Below are 13,926 nucleotides of genomic sequence, written 5' to 3'. Positions count from 1 at the left end.
AGATCAAGCGGGCCGGACCAGTAAACTCATTGCAAAATGACATAGAACTAACAATAAGCCCACTTTTTTCCTTTGTATTAGTCACTAATACTAATAATTAGTGCAAAGAATGAGTAAATTATCAAAATGTTTATTAACAGAATTTTACTTTTACATTATAAACAATATATTATGAACAAGAGAATAACATAAGAACATAAATTAATGTCAATTCATGTTGTCTGCACGTACTAAAACACTGCGCCCCTAGCGGATCATACAAGAACTACACATTTTTTAAAAAAATCCTATTTTTTTTATACAATGCAGCTTTCTTCCCCGGGCCGCACCAAACCACCAGACGGGCCGGATCCGGCCCGCGGGCCGTATGTTTGACAGCACTGTTTTAGAAGTTTTTACTTGGTCATATGTATAAAAAAAATGTTAAATCCACACAATAGTACCACTACAAGCGGGAATCGAGCCCGCAACCGCCCACACCGAAGTCAGGCAAGTGAACCACTACACCATCAGATGGCTCTACCACACACCCACGAACAAGTTCCAAATTCATGTGAGAAATAATTTAAAAAGTGTTTTTACAATAGATGAATATCATTATTTACTCAAAGTATTTTATAGGTCATTTGAACAAATGTGTTGTTTCAGAATTGTGTCTCAAAATAGTAGTCCTTCACGTTAATCAATAAAAACAGTAGCAACCCTTCCTAGGAGTGCACCACTAAACAATTTATTGCATATGGTGTTGTGCTTATTTGAAAGTATCGTATTTGTTGGAGTATAACGTGCACCCATAATTTGTAGAAAAAAAATAAAAAATGTAAAAAATACAAAATCGGTATACAGTGTTCCCTCGGTTATCGCAGTTAATGGGGACCGGGACCACCCGCATTAGTGAATTTCCGCGAAGTAGGGATGCCCCTTCAAAAATGCTTAATTTGAATCAAATTCTAAAAAAAAAAATATTTAAAAAAATATATATATTATTTTTTAAAATATTTTTTACCCCCTCTGTATACAGTACACCATATAGAATACGGGTAGAGAGTCAAATTCATGTTATAACAAAAAAAACTGTAAAATATGTTGTCTCAATGTAATATTTGTATTTTTATTCCAAAAAAATCTGCGAAGCTCTGAGTCCGCGGTGGCTAAACCGCGAAGTAGCGAGGGAACACTACATTTTTTCCCACTTTTTCTCAATATTTATAGTACAAAATTTTGCGAGTTATACTTCAATACAAACAGTAGCTACAATAATGGCCACTTGTAATAATTGCCCACTTTGCTTCTTGGAACACTAACAATCTCGGGAGTTAAATTAGAGCATGAGATTAAATTTTCGAATGTATCTCCAGCCTACGCATTGAGACTTCCTAGAGCTAGTCAAGAGAGGTGTATTTGCTACTTCTGTTTAACCTGCATGAGCAACATAATAATAATCAGTTGCTATAAAGGACTTGTTACCCAATAGTGCAAGCAAAACCAAACTCATGTGAATGGCCCTTTAAGGGACATGACGTCAAAAATACAATGGTTAAATACCAGAAGGATAGACAAAGAAAAACTAAAAATCTCACCTGACACTCTTCTGTTGAACCTGCTTGGTGGTGGAGCTGAAAATACAAGAAAAGGGAGAGGCAAATTAGCATTGAGTTTATATAACCTATCTTTTTTTCTGGAATGCAATTCTATAAGGGGAAAAAAATGGAATAGTAAGAGCGGGATAGGCCTGTATTTACTAACAACAAAGAAATGAAGAATAACTTAGGGTTGATAGGAGCATTATGGTCCTGAACCCACAATTTTAAGGGGTCAGGAACCTTTTTTGAAAGAGAGAGCCATAGACAATTGTTATTTGCTAATGTTATTTCTTAAGAGTCATTCATTGAATTTTAAAGGAAAAATATATGAAAATGTGCAATTTTTTATTTTTATTTTTATTTTTTTGCATTTCGCCATTTTTAATTCAGATTATAAAGGAAAATATATGAAAATGTGCATTTTATTTAAGTGGTTGTTTTTATGCTTTTTTGCATTTCACCATTCTTTAATCAGAATTTTAAAGGAAAAATACATGAAAATGCAATTTTTTAATTTGTTTATTTTTCTTCTTTATTCTTTTTTTGCATTTCACCATTTTTTAATCAGAATGTTAAAGGAAAAATATATGAAAATGTGCAATTTTTTTTATTTATTTATTTTTCTTCTTTATTATTTTTGCATTTGACCATTTTTTAATCAGAACTTTAAAGGAAAAATATATGAAAATGTGCATTTTTTTATTTTTCTTTAATTTTTTTTGCATTTCACCATTTTTAATCAGAACTTTAAAGGAAAAATATATGAAAATGTGCATTTTTTATTTTTCTTTAAATTTTTTTGCATTTCACCATTTTTAATCAGAATTTTAAAGAAAAATACATGAAAATGTGCAATTTTTTTATTAATTTATTTTTATTCTTTATTTTTTTTTGCATTTCACCACTTTTTAATCACAAAAAGTCTCTGATTTCTTTTAACAACATTATTATTCCGTTGGTAATCAATCAGTATTAATCAGATGATCCATTCAGAAGAGTAATGAAAAACTAAATTATGATTAAAGTAGTACTAGAGCTAGTCTCAATGCCAGTGTCAACGTGGCCCTCCTATTGGTGCATTCTTGGCTCTCTCATTAGTGATTTCCATATTTTACCTCACAGGTTAATGAAGAGCCATATGCACCCATGGAAAGAGCCACATATGGCTCTCGAGCCGTAGGATCCCTACAATTGATCTATAGTACCATCATGATATCTTTTTTTGCAGTTAAGAGAGTAGAAAAAACTGCTAATTAAAACCATACTGGTATGAAAAAACCTGCTGAATAATTCTGAGACTGTTACATGTGCAAGCCAGTGGTGGCAACATGTCTTTCTGGTGTGAGACATATCACACAGAGACACATTAATAGTGTGCTGCCACCTACTAACCAGTAGAGCCTATTAGATGTGGACTGTGAATTTAAAGGATTGGGAGATAATCACACATACAGACCACTTTCCTCACTCCCCTGAGAGGGAATGAGTTTCACACTAATTTGTACTGTTTTTCACAATGTTCACACCACGTTCAAAATAAAATTAGATGAACTCGATTAACTTCTTTACCGCAAAAATAGTCGAGTTTTTACCATGTCCACCTCAGTTTCAAAATCGGGGTTCAAGGTTACAGTACTACCAGTCGTCATGTGTGGAGTTTGCATGTTGTCATGGTGTATCACAGGTGTCAAAGTGGCGGCCCGGGGGCCAAATCTGGCCCGCTGCATCATTTTGTGTGGCCGGGGAAAGTGAATCATGAGTGCCGACTTTCTGTTTTAGGATCAAATTAAAATGAGGAGTATAGATGTATATTATATTTTCTGATTTTCCCCTTTTTAAATCAATAATTGTAATTTTTTAATCCATTTTTTCTATGTTTTTAGTTCAAAAATAATGCATCATTTTGTGTGGTCCGGGAAAGTAAATCATGACTTTTTGTTTTAGGACCAAATTAAAATGAATAGTATACATGTATATGACATTTTACTCATTTTCCCCCTTTGAAATCAATAATTGTAATTTTTTAATCAATTTTTCTGTGTTTTTAGGTCAAAAATCATTTTGTAAAATCTAAAAATAAATTTAAAAAAAGCTAAAATAGACATTGTTTTTGATCTATAAAAAATATATATTACATTTCCTGATTTTTCCCCTTTTAAATCAATAATTTGAATTTTTTAATCCATTTTTTTCTGCCTTTCTGCTAAGCTGAGGGTTTCCCTTCAATTAAAGCTAACAGTGTTTTTTTTGTTTTTCAATGCATAAGGTTTGTAATTATTTTTGCATTTCAAAACTACTAGCAAAACCTGCTAGTATCATTGTACAATGCCAGTCTACTAGGTCTAAACCTCTTGAAAAAACACTATGACATGACATTTTTTCTTATCTATGTAGCCCACCCCTACATTTGAGCATAGTACACAGAATTAAGAAATGATTGGAACCAAGTATAAGTATCGCACGAGTCTAGTCCAAAAATTATTTTTGATCACATGCATGTGTTTTCATTTGTGTGGATACATGAGCCTGTGTGTGTGTGAAGTGTGAATTACGCTCCCCTACAGTCATGTCCTCGTGTGATGTTGGTGGCAGTGGAGCGACGCTTGTGGCTGTATGAAATACGCCTGAAGTTGCCTTGGCAACTTAACACAAAGACGATCTTATTGCCATAACAACACTACCCCATTACCCCAACCCTTCTCAGTGGCATCCAACTTGAGTCTTGACTATCTAGCTCGTTCCAAGTGGCAGCTCATTGCTCTATTTCCCTTTTTCTTCCTCCTCCAACAAGCCTCTCACAAGTTCTCACTATCTTTTCCCCCTCCCACAATGTACACTCACAATATTCCATATCAAAATTGCTAAGATGAGCGAGAACCGGGGTGGAGAAATTAGGGGGTTACGGTTTAGACTGAGGGTTTAGATCGCAGTGGTATATGTCGATGGAGAAACAAAAAGAGGGTCAGAATGTTTATTGAAGCACAGTGTTCCCTCGCTACTTCGCGCTTCAGCTATCGCAGACTCAGAGCTTTGCAGATTTTTTTTTCATGGAAAAAAAAAAAACATTTAAAGATATTAAGTTAAAATTATAAATTACATCATTTTACAAGAGGTGGGAACATAATATTCAATAAGAATTAGTATTTGAATCCAAAAAAAGGCCAAAGAAATGGTCAATAACATGGTGAGAGTTCAGGAATCACATTGATGACGTCATGGCTGTTTACAGGCGCATCTTCACCGCCCAAAAAAACAATGTTCACAACTCCCAATAACGATGTTTCTTACGTGCAAAAAAAGCAGAAGATCCTCCATCCGGACTACTATGATGTTATTGCTTGGTGGTGCTTTTGTGCACGTGTTACACGTTTCTTTAAGCATTTTTGAAGGGGCACGCCTACTTCACGGAAATGCAGCTATTGCGGGTGGTCCCGGTCCCCATTAACCGCGATAAGCGAGGGAACACTGTAATATACTGTATTTTCACGACTATAAGGCGCACATAAAAGTCTTCAATTTTCTCCAAAATAGACAGGGCGCCTTATAATCCAGTGCGCTTTATATATGGACCAATACTAAAATTGTTATCACGATAAAATAAAATAAATCAGTCGATAGGACAACTACAGCAACTAGCCTCAGACTCTACTATTTTCCCGTAGATAAAGTACTGCGCAGTGACTCCTGGGATATATCTTTTTTTTTTGTCAATACACCCAATGGATTGTGGCCTGCCCATCGACTTCAACACTAGCTAGCTCAGTGGTCTCAAACTGGGCTGCAGTGGGTGCAGGTTTTCATTCCAACTCAACAAGGATACCTTTTACAAGTGCAATCAGTTAATTAGATTCAGGTGCTACTTATTTTAAAGACACCTGATTGGTTAAAATGTCATTACTGGATTGGTTGGAACAAAAACCAGGACCCACTGCAGCCCTATGTGGAACCGGTTTGAGACCACTGAGCTAGCTACTGAGTCTAAAAAAACGGTGCATCCTTTGTGTGTTTAAAATACAGAAATAGCAATCGTTACCGACACTGCGGCTAAAAATACGATGCACCGTATAGTCGTGAAAATACGGTATTCGGAAATACAACAATATATGGGAGTCAATGCCACATTAAAGAAAGAAAACCTTGGAAAAACTGAACTGGGGTGGCAATGAGTATACCCTGATATGCTCATGGGGGACTCCAAAGTTTAAAACTGTCCAACCCAACTCGAGGAGTGGTACAAGAGCCTGAATTTCATGTATGGGTGAGCCCGACAATATCCAGTTGGAACTGGAACTGCAAATTATTAAAAATATGACTTGGGAGATTGATAAAATCTAGCATACTTGATCAGGAATTCAATATTTTATGATTTTATGATCACTAGTAATGATGGTTGAATGAAATAAAGTGTCAGGTTTGCAATTTAATATTGACACAAGCACTTAAGATGACAAATGTTTACAAATAATTGGAATTATGTTTTTTTTTTCACCCCTACATTCAACCCTTCTCTGGGGAGCATCATTATAACAAAAAAATGTCAAGCTTTGTGTAATTTATTAATCAAACAACTCTGGTCTGCTTAATGGATGCCACAGTCAAATAGTTAAATAAAATATTTTAGGACCATTAAGTGTGCAATGAGTCAAATATGTGCAGTGTAAGGTCTTCCTAAGTAGAGCAGTTTAACTTTCAGTGACTGTTCAAGAAAGGCGAAGATTAAAAACATACATGTGACTTCTAGAAGTAATGGAGGTTATAAACACTTAACACAGCATAATGAGATGATAGCCTACAGCAAAATATGAAATACAGTGGAGTTATTTAATAGACCATTTTATCGTACATCTTGAATTTTGCGGGCTTTATGACAGCTGCTCACAAGTAACATGAAGGTGTGAAAAAAAGCCTAAAACGTGACATAACTAAACATGATTTTTTATTCATTCATCTTGGGTACCATGTATCCATGCAAGGGTTGCTGGAGCCTATTCTAGCGGACCTTATTACACCCTAAACTGGTCCGTGTTTTGCAAGATAGATAAACACAAATGTAGTGTGACAAGATGTTGAAATCTTTTGTTAACCACTGGGATTGATTGGTCATCAGCTGGGAGTGGTTTCAGCACAAGGGGACCCAGAAGAGTAAGGGATATAATAAAAAAGGGTGGGAGACACTTTCACTTACTTTGTTTCTCCCCCAACAACAACACAATGCTTGTTCTTTCTCCCACTCGTTCTACACTGGTCACGCTCATCGACTTTCCCAGTGCCTCATTTCAATAGCCTTCACAATCCCGATGACTTAATCAATATTACTTTACCAGCACTCACCAGCATTTGTTTTACCGTATTTTCACGACTATAAGGCGCACTTAAAAGTTTGAAATTTTCTCCAAAATAGACAGTGCGCCTTATAATCCAGTGTGCCTTATATATGGAAAAAACAGAAAACCAAAAACGAAAAATCACCAGTGTCGGATATTAAAAAAAACACAAACGCCTGAACTGAAACAATACTGTTAAATATGCAGATGCCATCTTAGTTTACAACATCTTCCATCATATAGCTCCTCCCCCACTGCAAGATTTGATACAAAAAAAATCCAAAACATCAACAATGGCTGGCTCTAAAGGTGACTGTGTAGTGAGTGAGTGCTTGATACCTGGAAGTCAATAGCAATTACCGTATTTTTACGACTATAAGGCGCACTTAAAAGTCTTAAATTTTCCCCAACATAGACAGTACGCCTTATAATAAAGTGCGCCTTATATATGGAAAAAAATGTCATTCATTGAGGGTGCGCCTTATAATGCGGTGCGCCTTATAGTCGTGAAAATACGGTAGTTAAGATAATCAGTTGGGCGGCATATTTGACGTGGGGTTAACACATCTATGGAACAAAATCTGAGGCTTGGAGTTCTAGATCATGTTTGGCTTTTCAACATGGACTATTAATACAATCAATTGAAAGTTAGTAAATAAGTATGTATTTTCACGACTATAAGGCGTACTGTATTATAAGGTGCACTGTATTATAAGGCGCACTGCATTATAGGGCGCACTGCATTATAGGGCGCACTGCATTACAGGGCGCACTGCATTACAGGGTGCACTGCATTATAGGGCGCACTGCATTATAGGGCGCACTGCATTATAAAGGGGCACCGCATTATAAGGCGCACCCTCAATGAATGACGTTTTAATTTTTTTTCATGTATAAAGCACACTGGATTATAAGGCATCCCGTCTATTTGGGAGAACATTTCAGACTTTTAAGTGCGCCTTATAGTCGTGAAAATACGGTAAATAAGAAAGTTTATTTCATGCATTTATCTAAATTCATTATCATTTATAAATTTGCTCAATTTAACGTGATAATTTCCATTCCGCCCAGCCCAATTAGGGCTTTATTTATTCTCAAATTTTCACAACCTAGTTGGCAGAGAAAGTTTGTTCCAATTCAGTTCATTTTTTAAACCAAAATTGAAATATACGCTGGTTGCATTTTTTTTTAATGTTTTTAAATGGCTTAAAAATATAAATATCGGCTGAATTTTGGAAAAACATTTTTAAAAAATTCAAAACTTCACCGGAACTCCAAAAAAAGCTAGAACACCCTTAAATCTCTGCAAAATTTTGGATTGGAATAATCATTTAACCATTAATTATGGCAATTTTGCTTGACCGATTATTCGTTAATTGCATCTAAAGACAAATGCCATTACCTAGAATTGTTATCAAAGAATGCGACAACAGGAAACACATTCCCACAGGCAACTGCTGCCAATTGAGGCAATTCCTCCAGGCCTGTATTATTCAGCTCATTACAACACTCACATTGAACCAAGGGCCTCTGAACATGCCCCAAACTCTTTCTCAGGGACAAAAAAACATTGTTTACGTAGAAATACAACACAAAATCTTACCGTCGGGAATAATGTGCGGTAAAAAGGGTTAAAGAGTAAGAAACGTTTGCGAACACTCAACGGATAGGACATCAGAACATGAGCTCGTCAAACCACTCAAGTGAAACATAAACAAGGACAATCTAAATTCCAATTACATGACCATTTACAGTAAAAAAAAAAAACAGTTCTCCTCCAATTCAAGCTAGCTTACAAATAAGTCTTTGAATTCAGAATCCGAATAAGTGCCTTCATAGCTCATCGACTATAGGAAATAAAACTTAAAAATTGTTCAACCCATAGCAGTAAATTGTTTAGTAAGTCTGGCAAGAAACTTAGCTTGTTTTTAAAGAGATCAAGAGAACTTGTTACATAAACTTACTTTACGATAATATTTTTAGAATACAGTGTTCCCTCGCTACTTCGCGCTTCAGCTATCGCGGACTCAGAGCTTCACTGATTTTTTTCAGGAAAAAAAATAAAAAATTTAAAGATATTAAGTTAAAATTATAAATTACATCATTTTACAGGAGGTGGAAACAAAATATTCAATAAGAATTAGTAATTGCATCAAAAAAGGCCAAAGAAATGGTCAATAACATAGTGAGAGTTCAGGAATGGCATTGATGACGTCATGGCTGTTTACAGGCGCATCTTCACCGCCCAAAAAAACAATGTTCACAACTACCAATAATGATGTTTCTTACGTGCAAAAAAACTGCAAAAGATCCTCCATCCGGACTACTATGATGTTTTTGCTTGGTGATGCTTTTGTGCACGTGTTATACGTTTCTTTAAGCATTTTTGAAGGGGCACCCCTACTTCGCGGAAATTCACTTATCGCGGGTGGTCCCGGTCCCCATTAACCGCAATAACCGAGGGAACACTGTATACTACATGTCTAAGCAGCCCGGTGGAGCGAGTGTTTCGCACTGGAGTGATCAAACTATTCCACAAAGGTCCGCAATGGGTGCAGGTTTTCATTCTGTTGAGAGGTCACCTTTTCACCAATCTGTTGTCCTACAAGTGCAATCATTGTACTATGGTAAGATCCTTTTTGTTTTCTGCAGAAATTTCATTGGTTAAACTGTGCTATATTGGTTGGAACAAAACCCTGCACCCACAGCGGCCCTCAAGGTTTGGTCATCCCTGGGTTAGCCTTACAGCTCTGGGATTCAGGGTTCAACTCCAGGACAATTACATTTTTAGACTGTGTCGGGATTCTACTCATTATCCATTGAAACAATTGTATGTGAAGTTGCAGCTTCTTAACTTTTTTGTGTTCACTTGCTGTGCTCTTACGTGATATTGTGGAATTTGCTTGTTCTGCCCGGGCCTACGTGGGTTTTCTCCGGGTACTCCGGTTTCCTCCCACATTCTAAAAACATGCATGGTAGGCTGATTGGACCCTCTAAATTGCCCCTAGGTATGGGTTTGAGTCTGGATTGTTGTCTGTCTCCTTGTGTCCTGTGATGGGCTGGTCACCGATTCATGGCGTACCCCCGCCACTGGCTCAGACATCTTGGATTACCCCCCATATTTGTCACATACACCCATGTTCCATCAACCTTTGGCAATAACATTCTTCAGATGTGAAACAAAGCCTTAGAGAAACCTTATAACGATTTGCTTATTCTTCATAGCAAAGCCCACTAGTTGATTTACCATATTAGGGCTGGTTAGCTGAAACTCCCATCATCAAGTTCCAAAAAAGCTTCTCTGCAGGATTTAATTCAGCCAATTAGATTGGCCACTCAAGAACCTTTCAGTCTTTTATCTGTACCCAACAATGGCTCAGTTCTAGCTTTGTTACTGACTGGAACATTGAGAGCCCCTAACAAGGCAGAATCAAGGTACCCCAGCCTCTGAAAGCTTAAGGGAGGTCACACTGAGTCGTTTGGGGGTGATCTCAGCACTTCATACACCATTTTATTTACACAAATAGCTCCAATCCAGAGCAATAAAAACGAAGTATAAAGTGAAAATTTAGCAATCTTCACGGGACAGGAAAAAAAAACATTTTCCAAAAGGAAAGGGCCTGGCCTAGACTAGTTATGACCTTCAACTATCTAAACACAAAAACAAGGCTACCGCCTATCACAGTCATGGGAGGGGAGTGACTAGCTCCAATCTGCTGAAGGCCAGTAGTTTCTATGGCAACTGTGATTTACAAGCGATGGGAAATGCATCAACCCATAGACAGTATTCAAATGAACTTCAAAAGGTGAGTTATTTAGACAGTGAGTTAATAAATCCTCAAGCACTCAATAACTACTATATGATACTGGTTAGTATAGCAGATAAGAACAAATGTACTTTAATGTAACACTTCTAATGAGGTGTGTGTGGTACTATCTTTGTGATCAGGTTTACTGAATGTACTTAATACTATAGGTCAGGAATGAATGTCCATATATTTAGAACAAAGCATAATAGAGGGTAACAATACATACTGTGTTTTGTTGCAGAGGGTAAATGTAATCGAAAATAGCTTTGATTAATCAAACAATATATTTTATCTATTTGTATCAATAGGAAATGACTTTGTTCTTCAACATTTTAAAGCCATGGTCACCTTCAAGCAAACCTTCTGTTAATCTCAAAGCCAAGAGAGCTGCTGAGCTTCATTCTGAATCACTGTACTAGTCTTTAAAAAACTCTAACAATCCTAAACAGAATCAATCAAATGCAGTACTCTTAATATGGAAATGTAATGCAAAGGCAAGTTTTTTGTTGTACAAGAACTCAATGAAGAAAATCGCAATTGGGCAAAGTGCTTCTTTGTTTCTGTAGTTAAAAAATATATGAAATAATTCATTTGAATTGAATGTTTTTATTGTCATTATAGACTAGTAATGAGATTTAAAGCTTCACCCTAAAGTAAATGAATCAATAATCTATTAATAAAGATACATATCTTACTAATAAGGATTAAAAAGAAATCTAAAATCAAGACTATTTTTTAAAAGACACATTAAACAATTTAACTCATAATACACATCTTCTACAATACATTTCTCATTCCATTTTCCTTAAGTACACCTTTTAATGATGGTTCCTTTTAAACATGTTCATTCTATTTTCTGAGCATGGCAAAGATAGGTTCTACTAAATCCTATAATAACCTCTTCTCTCTGTAAGCCAACTTGTCTAATGAGATTGGTCTCATTCATCCAGGTCAACACTTGCAGACGACGGGACACTGGGACAGAGATTGACAGACTATTTTAGTTTATTCATAAGAGAAGGAGTTGGAGCATACGTATTCAATCAAAGAAAAGTCATGAAAAATTATACCTCACTTCTAGTTGCTTTAATGTTTGGTCATTAGGTAAGTCTCATTAACAGAATGAAAACAAGAAAACAGGAAATGTGCAGATGCAATGAATGCCTTTCCTTACTAATGAATGAAAGGTGGATTACACCCTAAACCGGTTGCCAGTCGTAGTGCGCTTACAGAACCAGAAAACCTCCTTGTATGCCATTCCTGCAAAAAAAATGCTTCTGCAAAATTTTCATTCATTCATTTTCTGTACTGCTCATCCTCACAGGGGTCGCGGAGGGTACTGGAGCCAATCTCAGCCATTAATGGGCACCAGGCAGGGGACACAAAGAGACAGATAACCATTCCTACAAACACCAAACACTCATACTAATCATTATTATATATCATTTAGAGTGTTGAACAAGCCTAGCATGAATGTTTTTGTAATGTGGGAGGAAACCGGAGTACGCAGAGAAAAACCATGCAAGCCTGGGGAGACCATGAAAACGTTCGGACGTTTGGTCGCCGGTCTTTTGGTTGCCGGTCAAATGGTGACAGTTTACTGTTGAAACCAGCTCTCAAAATTACATTCATGAGAGAGTTTAATATCTAAAAGAGAGAGTTTAATATCTAAAAGAGAGAGTTTCATATCTAAAAGAGAGAGTTTCATATCTAAAAGAGAGAGTTTAATATCTAAGTACTGTTTAATATCTAAGTATTGTTTAATATCAAAGTACTGTTAATATCAAAGTACTGTTTAATATCGAAGTACTGTTTAATATTGAGGTACATTTGACCGGCAACCAAAAGGGACCAAAAGACCGGCGACCAAAAGACCGGCGACCAAAAGACCGGCGACCAAAAGACCGGCGACCAAAAGACCGGCGACCAAAAGACCGGCGACCAAAAGACCGGCGACCAAAAGACCGGCGACCAAAAGACCGGCGACCAAAAGACCGGCGACCAAAAGACCGGCGACCAAAAGACCGGCGACCAAAAGACCGGCGACCAAAAGACCGGCGACCAATGACCGGCGACCAATGACCGGCGACCAAACGTCTGGTCACGAAACTCCACACAGTTAGGTACAAACCTGGGGTTGAACCCTCAATCTCAAAACTGTGAGGCTGATGCGGTAACCACTCGGGCGCCTGTCATATAATATTATTATGTAAATTACAAGACTAAACAGAGCCTGGTTTAAGGGACCATAAATGGTTTAAAATGCATTTTTTTTGGCACATCAGCCTGATGACATCAGTGAAGGTATCAACTTCACATTTCTTAATATAATTGTAGAAACAAACTGGATTTTTTTCAACAAATCCAGAATATCCAAGCAAATATGCTTAACAGATGCATTGCAGCTGAATTGAGGAACATGGCATAAACTCCCAAAAATGACAAAGCAAGAATGTTGGATACTTCTGATGAAATTTGTATCATTTTAATGATCGTGACTTTGAAGATAAATGGTCACTATCATAAATTCTTCTGACTGCTTAAAAATAATAATTAAAATAAGTCAGATACATAAGGTGCTCTTTCAACAGACATAATTCTAGACTTCGCCTAAGACTGCCTGCTATGGGTACAAAGTATCAGAAAATCATCCATAACTTTCCCTACCGATTGTGTTCCTCAATGTATTCCAGTATTTGTCCCTTTAAAACCAGTAAGGAACTAGTGCAAGTACAAAAACCAGTAACAAAACACTTTTGAGGGGTACTTATGCAGTCCCATTCTGTGGATATGCAGTACACATTCTGTTTCAGTCAGTTACAGTACTCACTAATGCAAAATCCCAATTATTGATGTACTAATGTGGGCACATTACACATGGAATTCTCCAATAACATTGGTTGACCTCATAAGCCAAGTCGTAAACATACAAATCTTCATTTTATGAGACCCTGCTATGTGAGGAAAAGCCCTTAGATTCAAGGTTAATCGCATATACTTTCAAAAAGAAATTAGTACTAATAATTGCAAGAAAAACAAAAAGATTTATCAAAGCTGACTGGCGTGATGGATAAATAAAATGTCTTCCACTGTGGGAACGACAGACCAGATTAATTCTATACAGGGATGATCATGGAGGATTCTACTTCCTCATTTTTTGCTGCAAATGTAATAGAAGATAGCTCAGGAAAAGAGAATGAGGAAGTGACA

At 36.7% G+C, this 13,926-nt stretch overlaps 1 protein-coding gene across 2 annotated transcripts in view; it reads right to left on the bottom strand.

Moving 5' to 3' along the window:
* The window catches only part of prkar2aa (protein kinase, cAMP-dependent, regulatory, type II, alpha A), a 33,875-nt gene that overhangs the window by 11,919 nt on the left and 8,030 nt on the right, over window positions 1–13,926 (bottom strand). For both annotated transcript variants that reach the window (XR_013326549.1, XM_077718081.1), the window contains one exon: window positions 1,581–1,616. Coding sequence is in view for 1 of the 2 variants with exons in the window: in XM_077718081.1 (XP_077574207.1) it covers window positions 1,581–1,616 (36 nt within the window). In the remaining variant the exon portion in view is untranslated. The remainder of the gene's footprint in view (window positions 1–1,580; window positions 1,617–13,926) is intronic.

Source organism: Stigmatopora nigra, chromosome 1 (genome assembly GCF_051989575.1).
Source record: "Stigmatopora nigra isolate UIUO_SnigA chromosome 1, RoL_Snig_1.1, whole genome shotgun sequence".
NCBI lineage: Eukaryota > Metazoa > Chordata > Actinopteri > Syngnathiformes > Syngnathidae > Stigmatopora > Stigmatopora nigra.
This window is presented reverse-complemented; position numbering and strand designations above follow the sequence as displayed.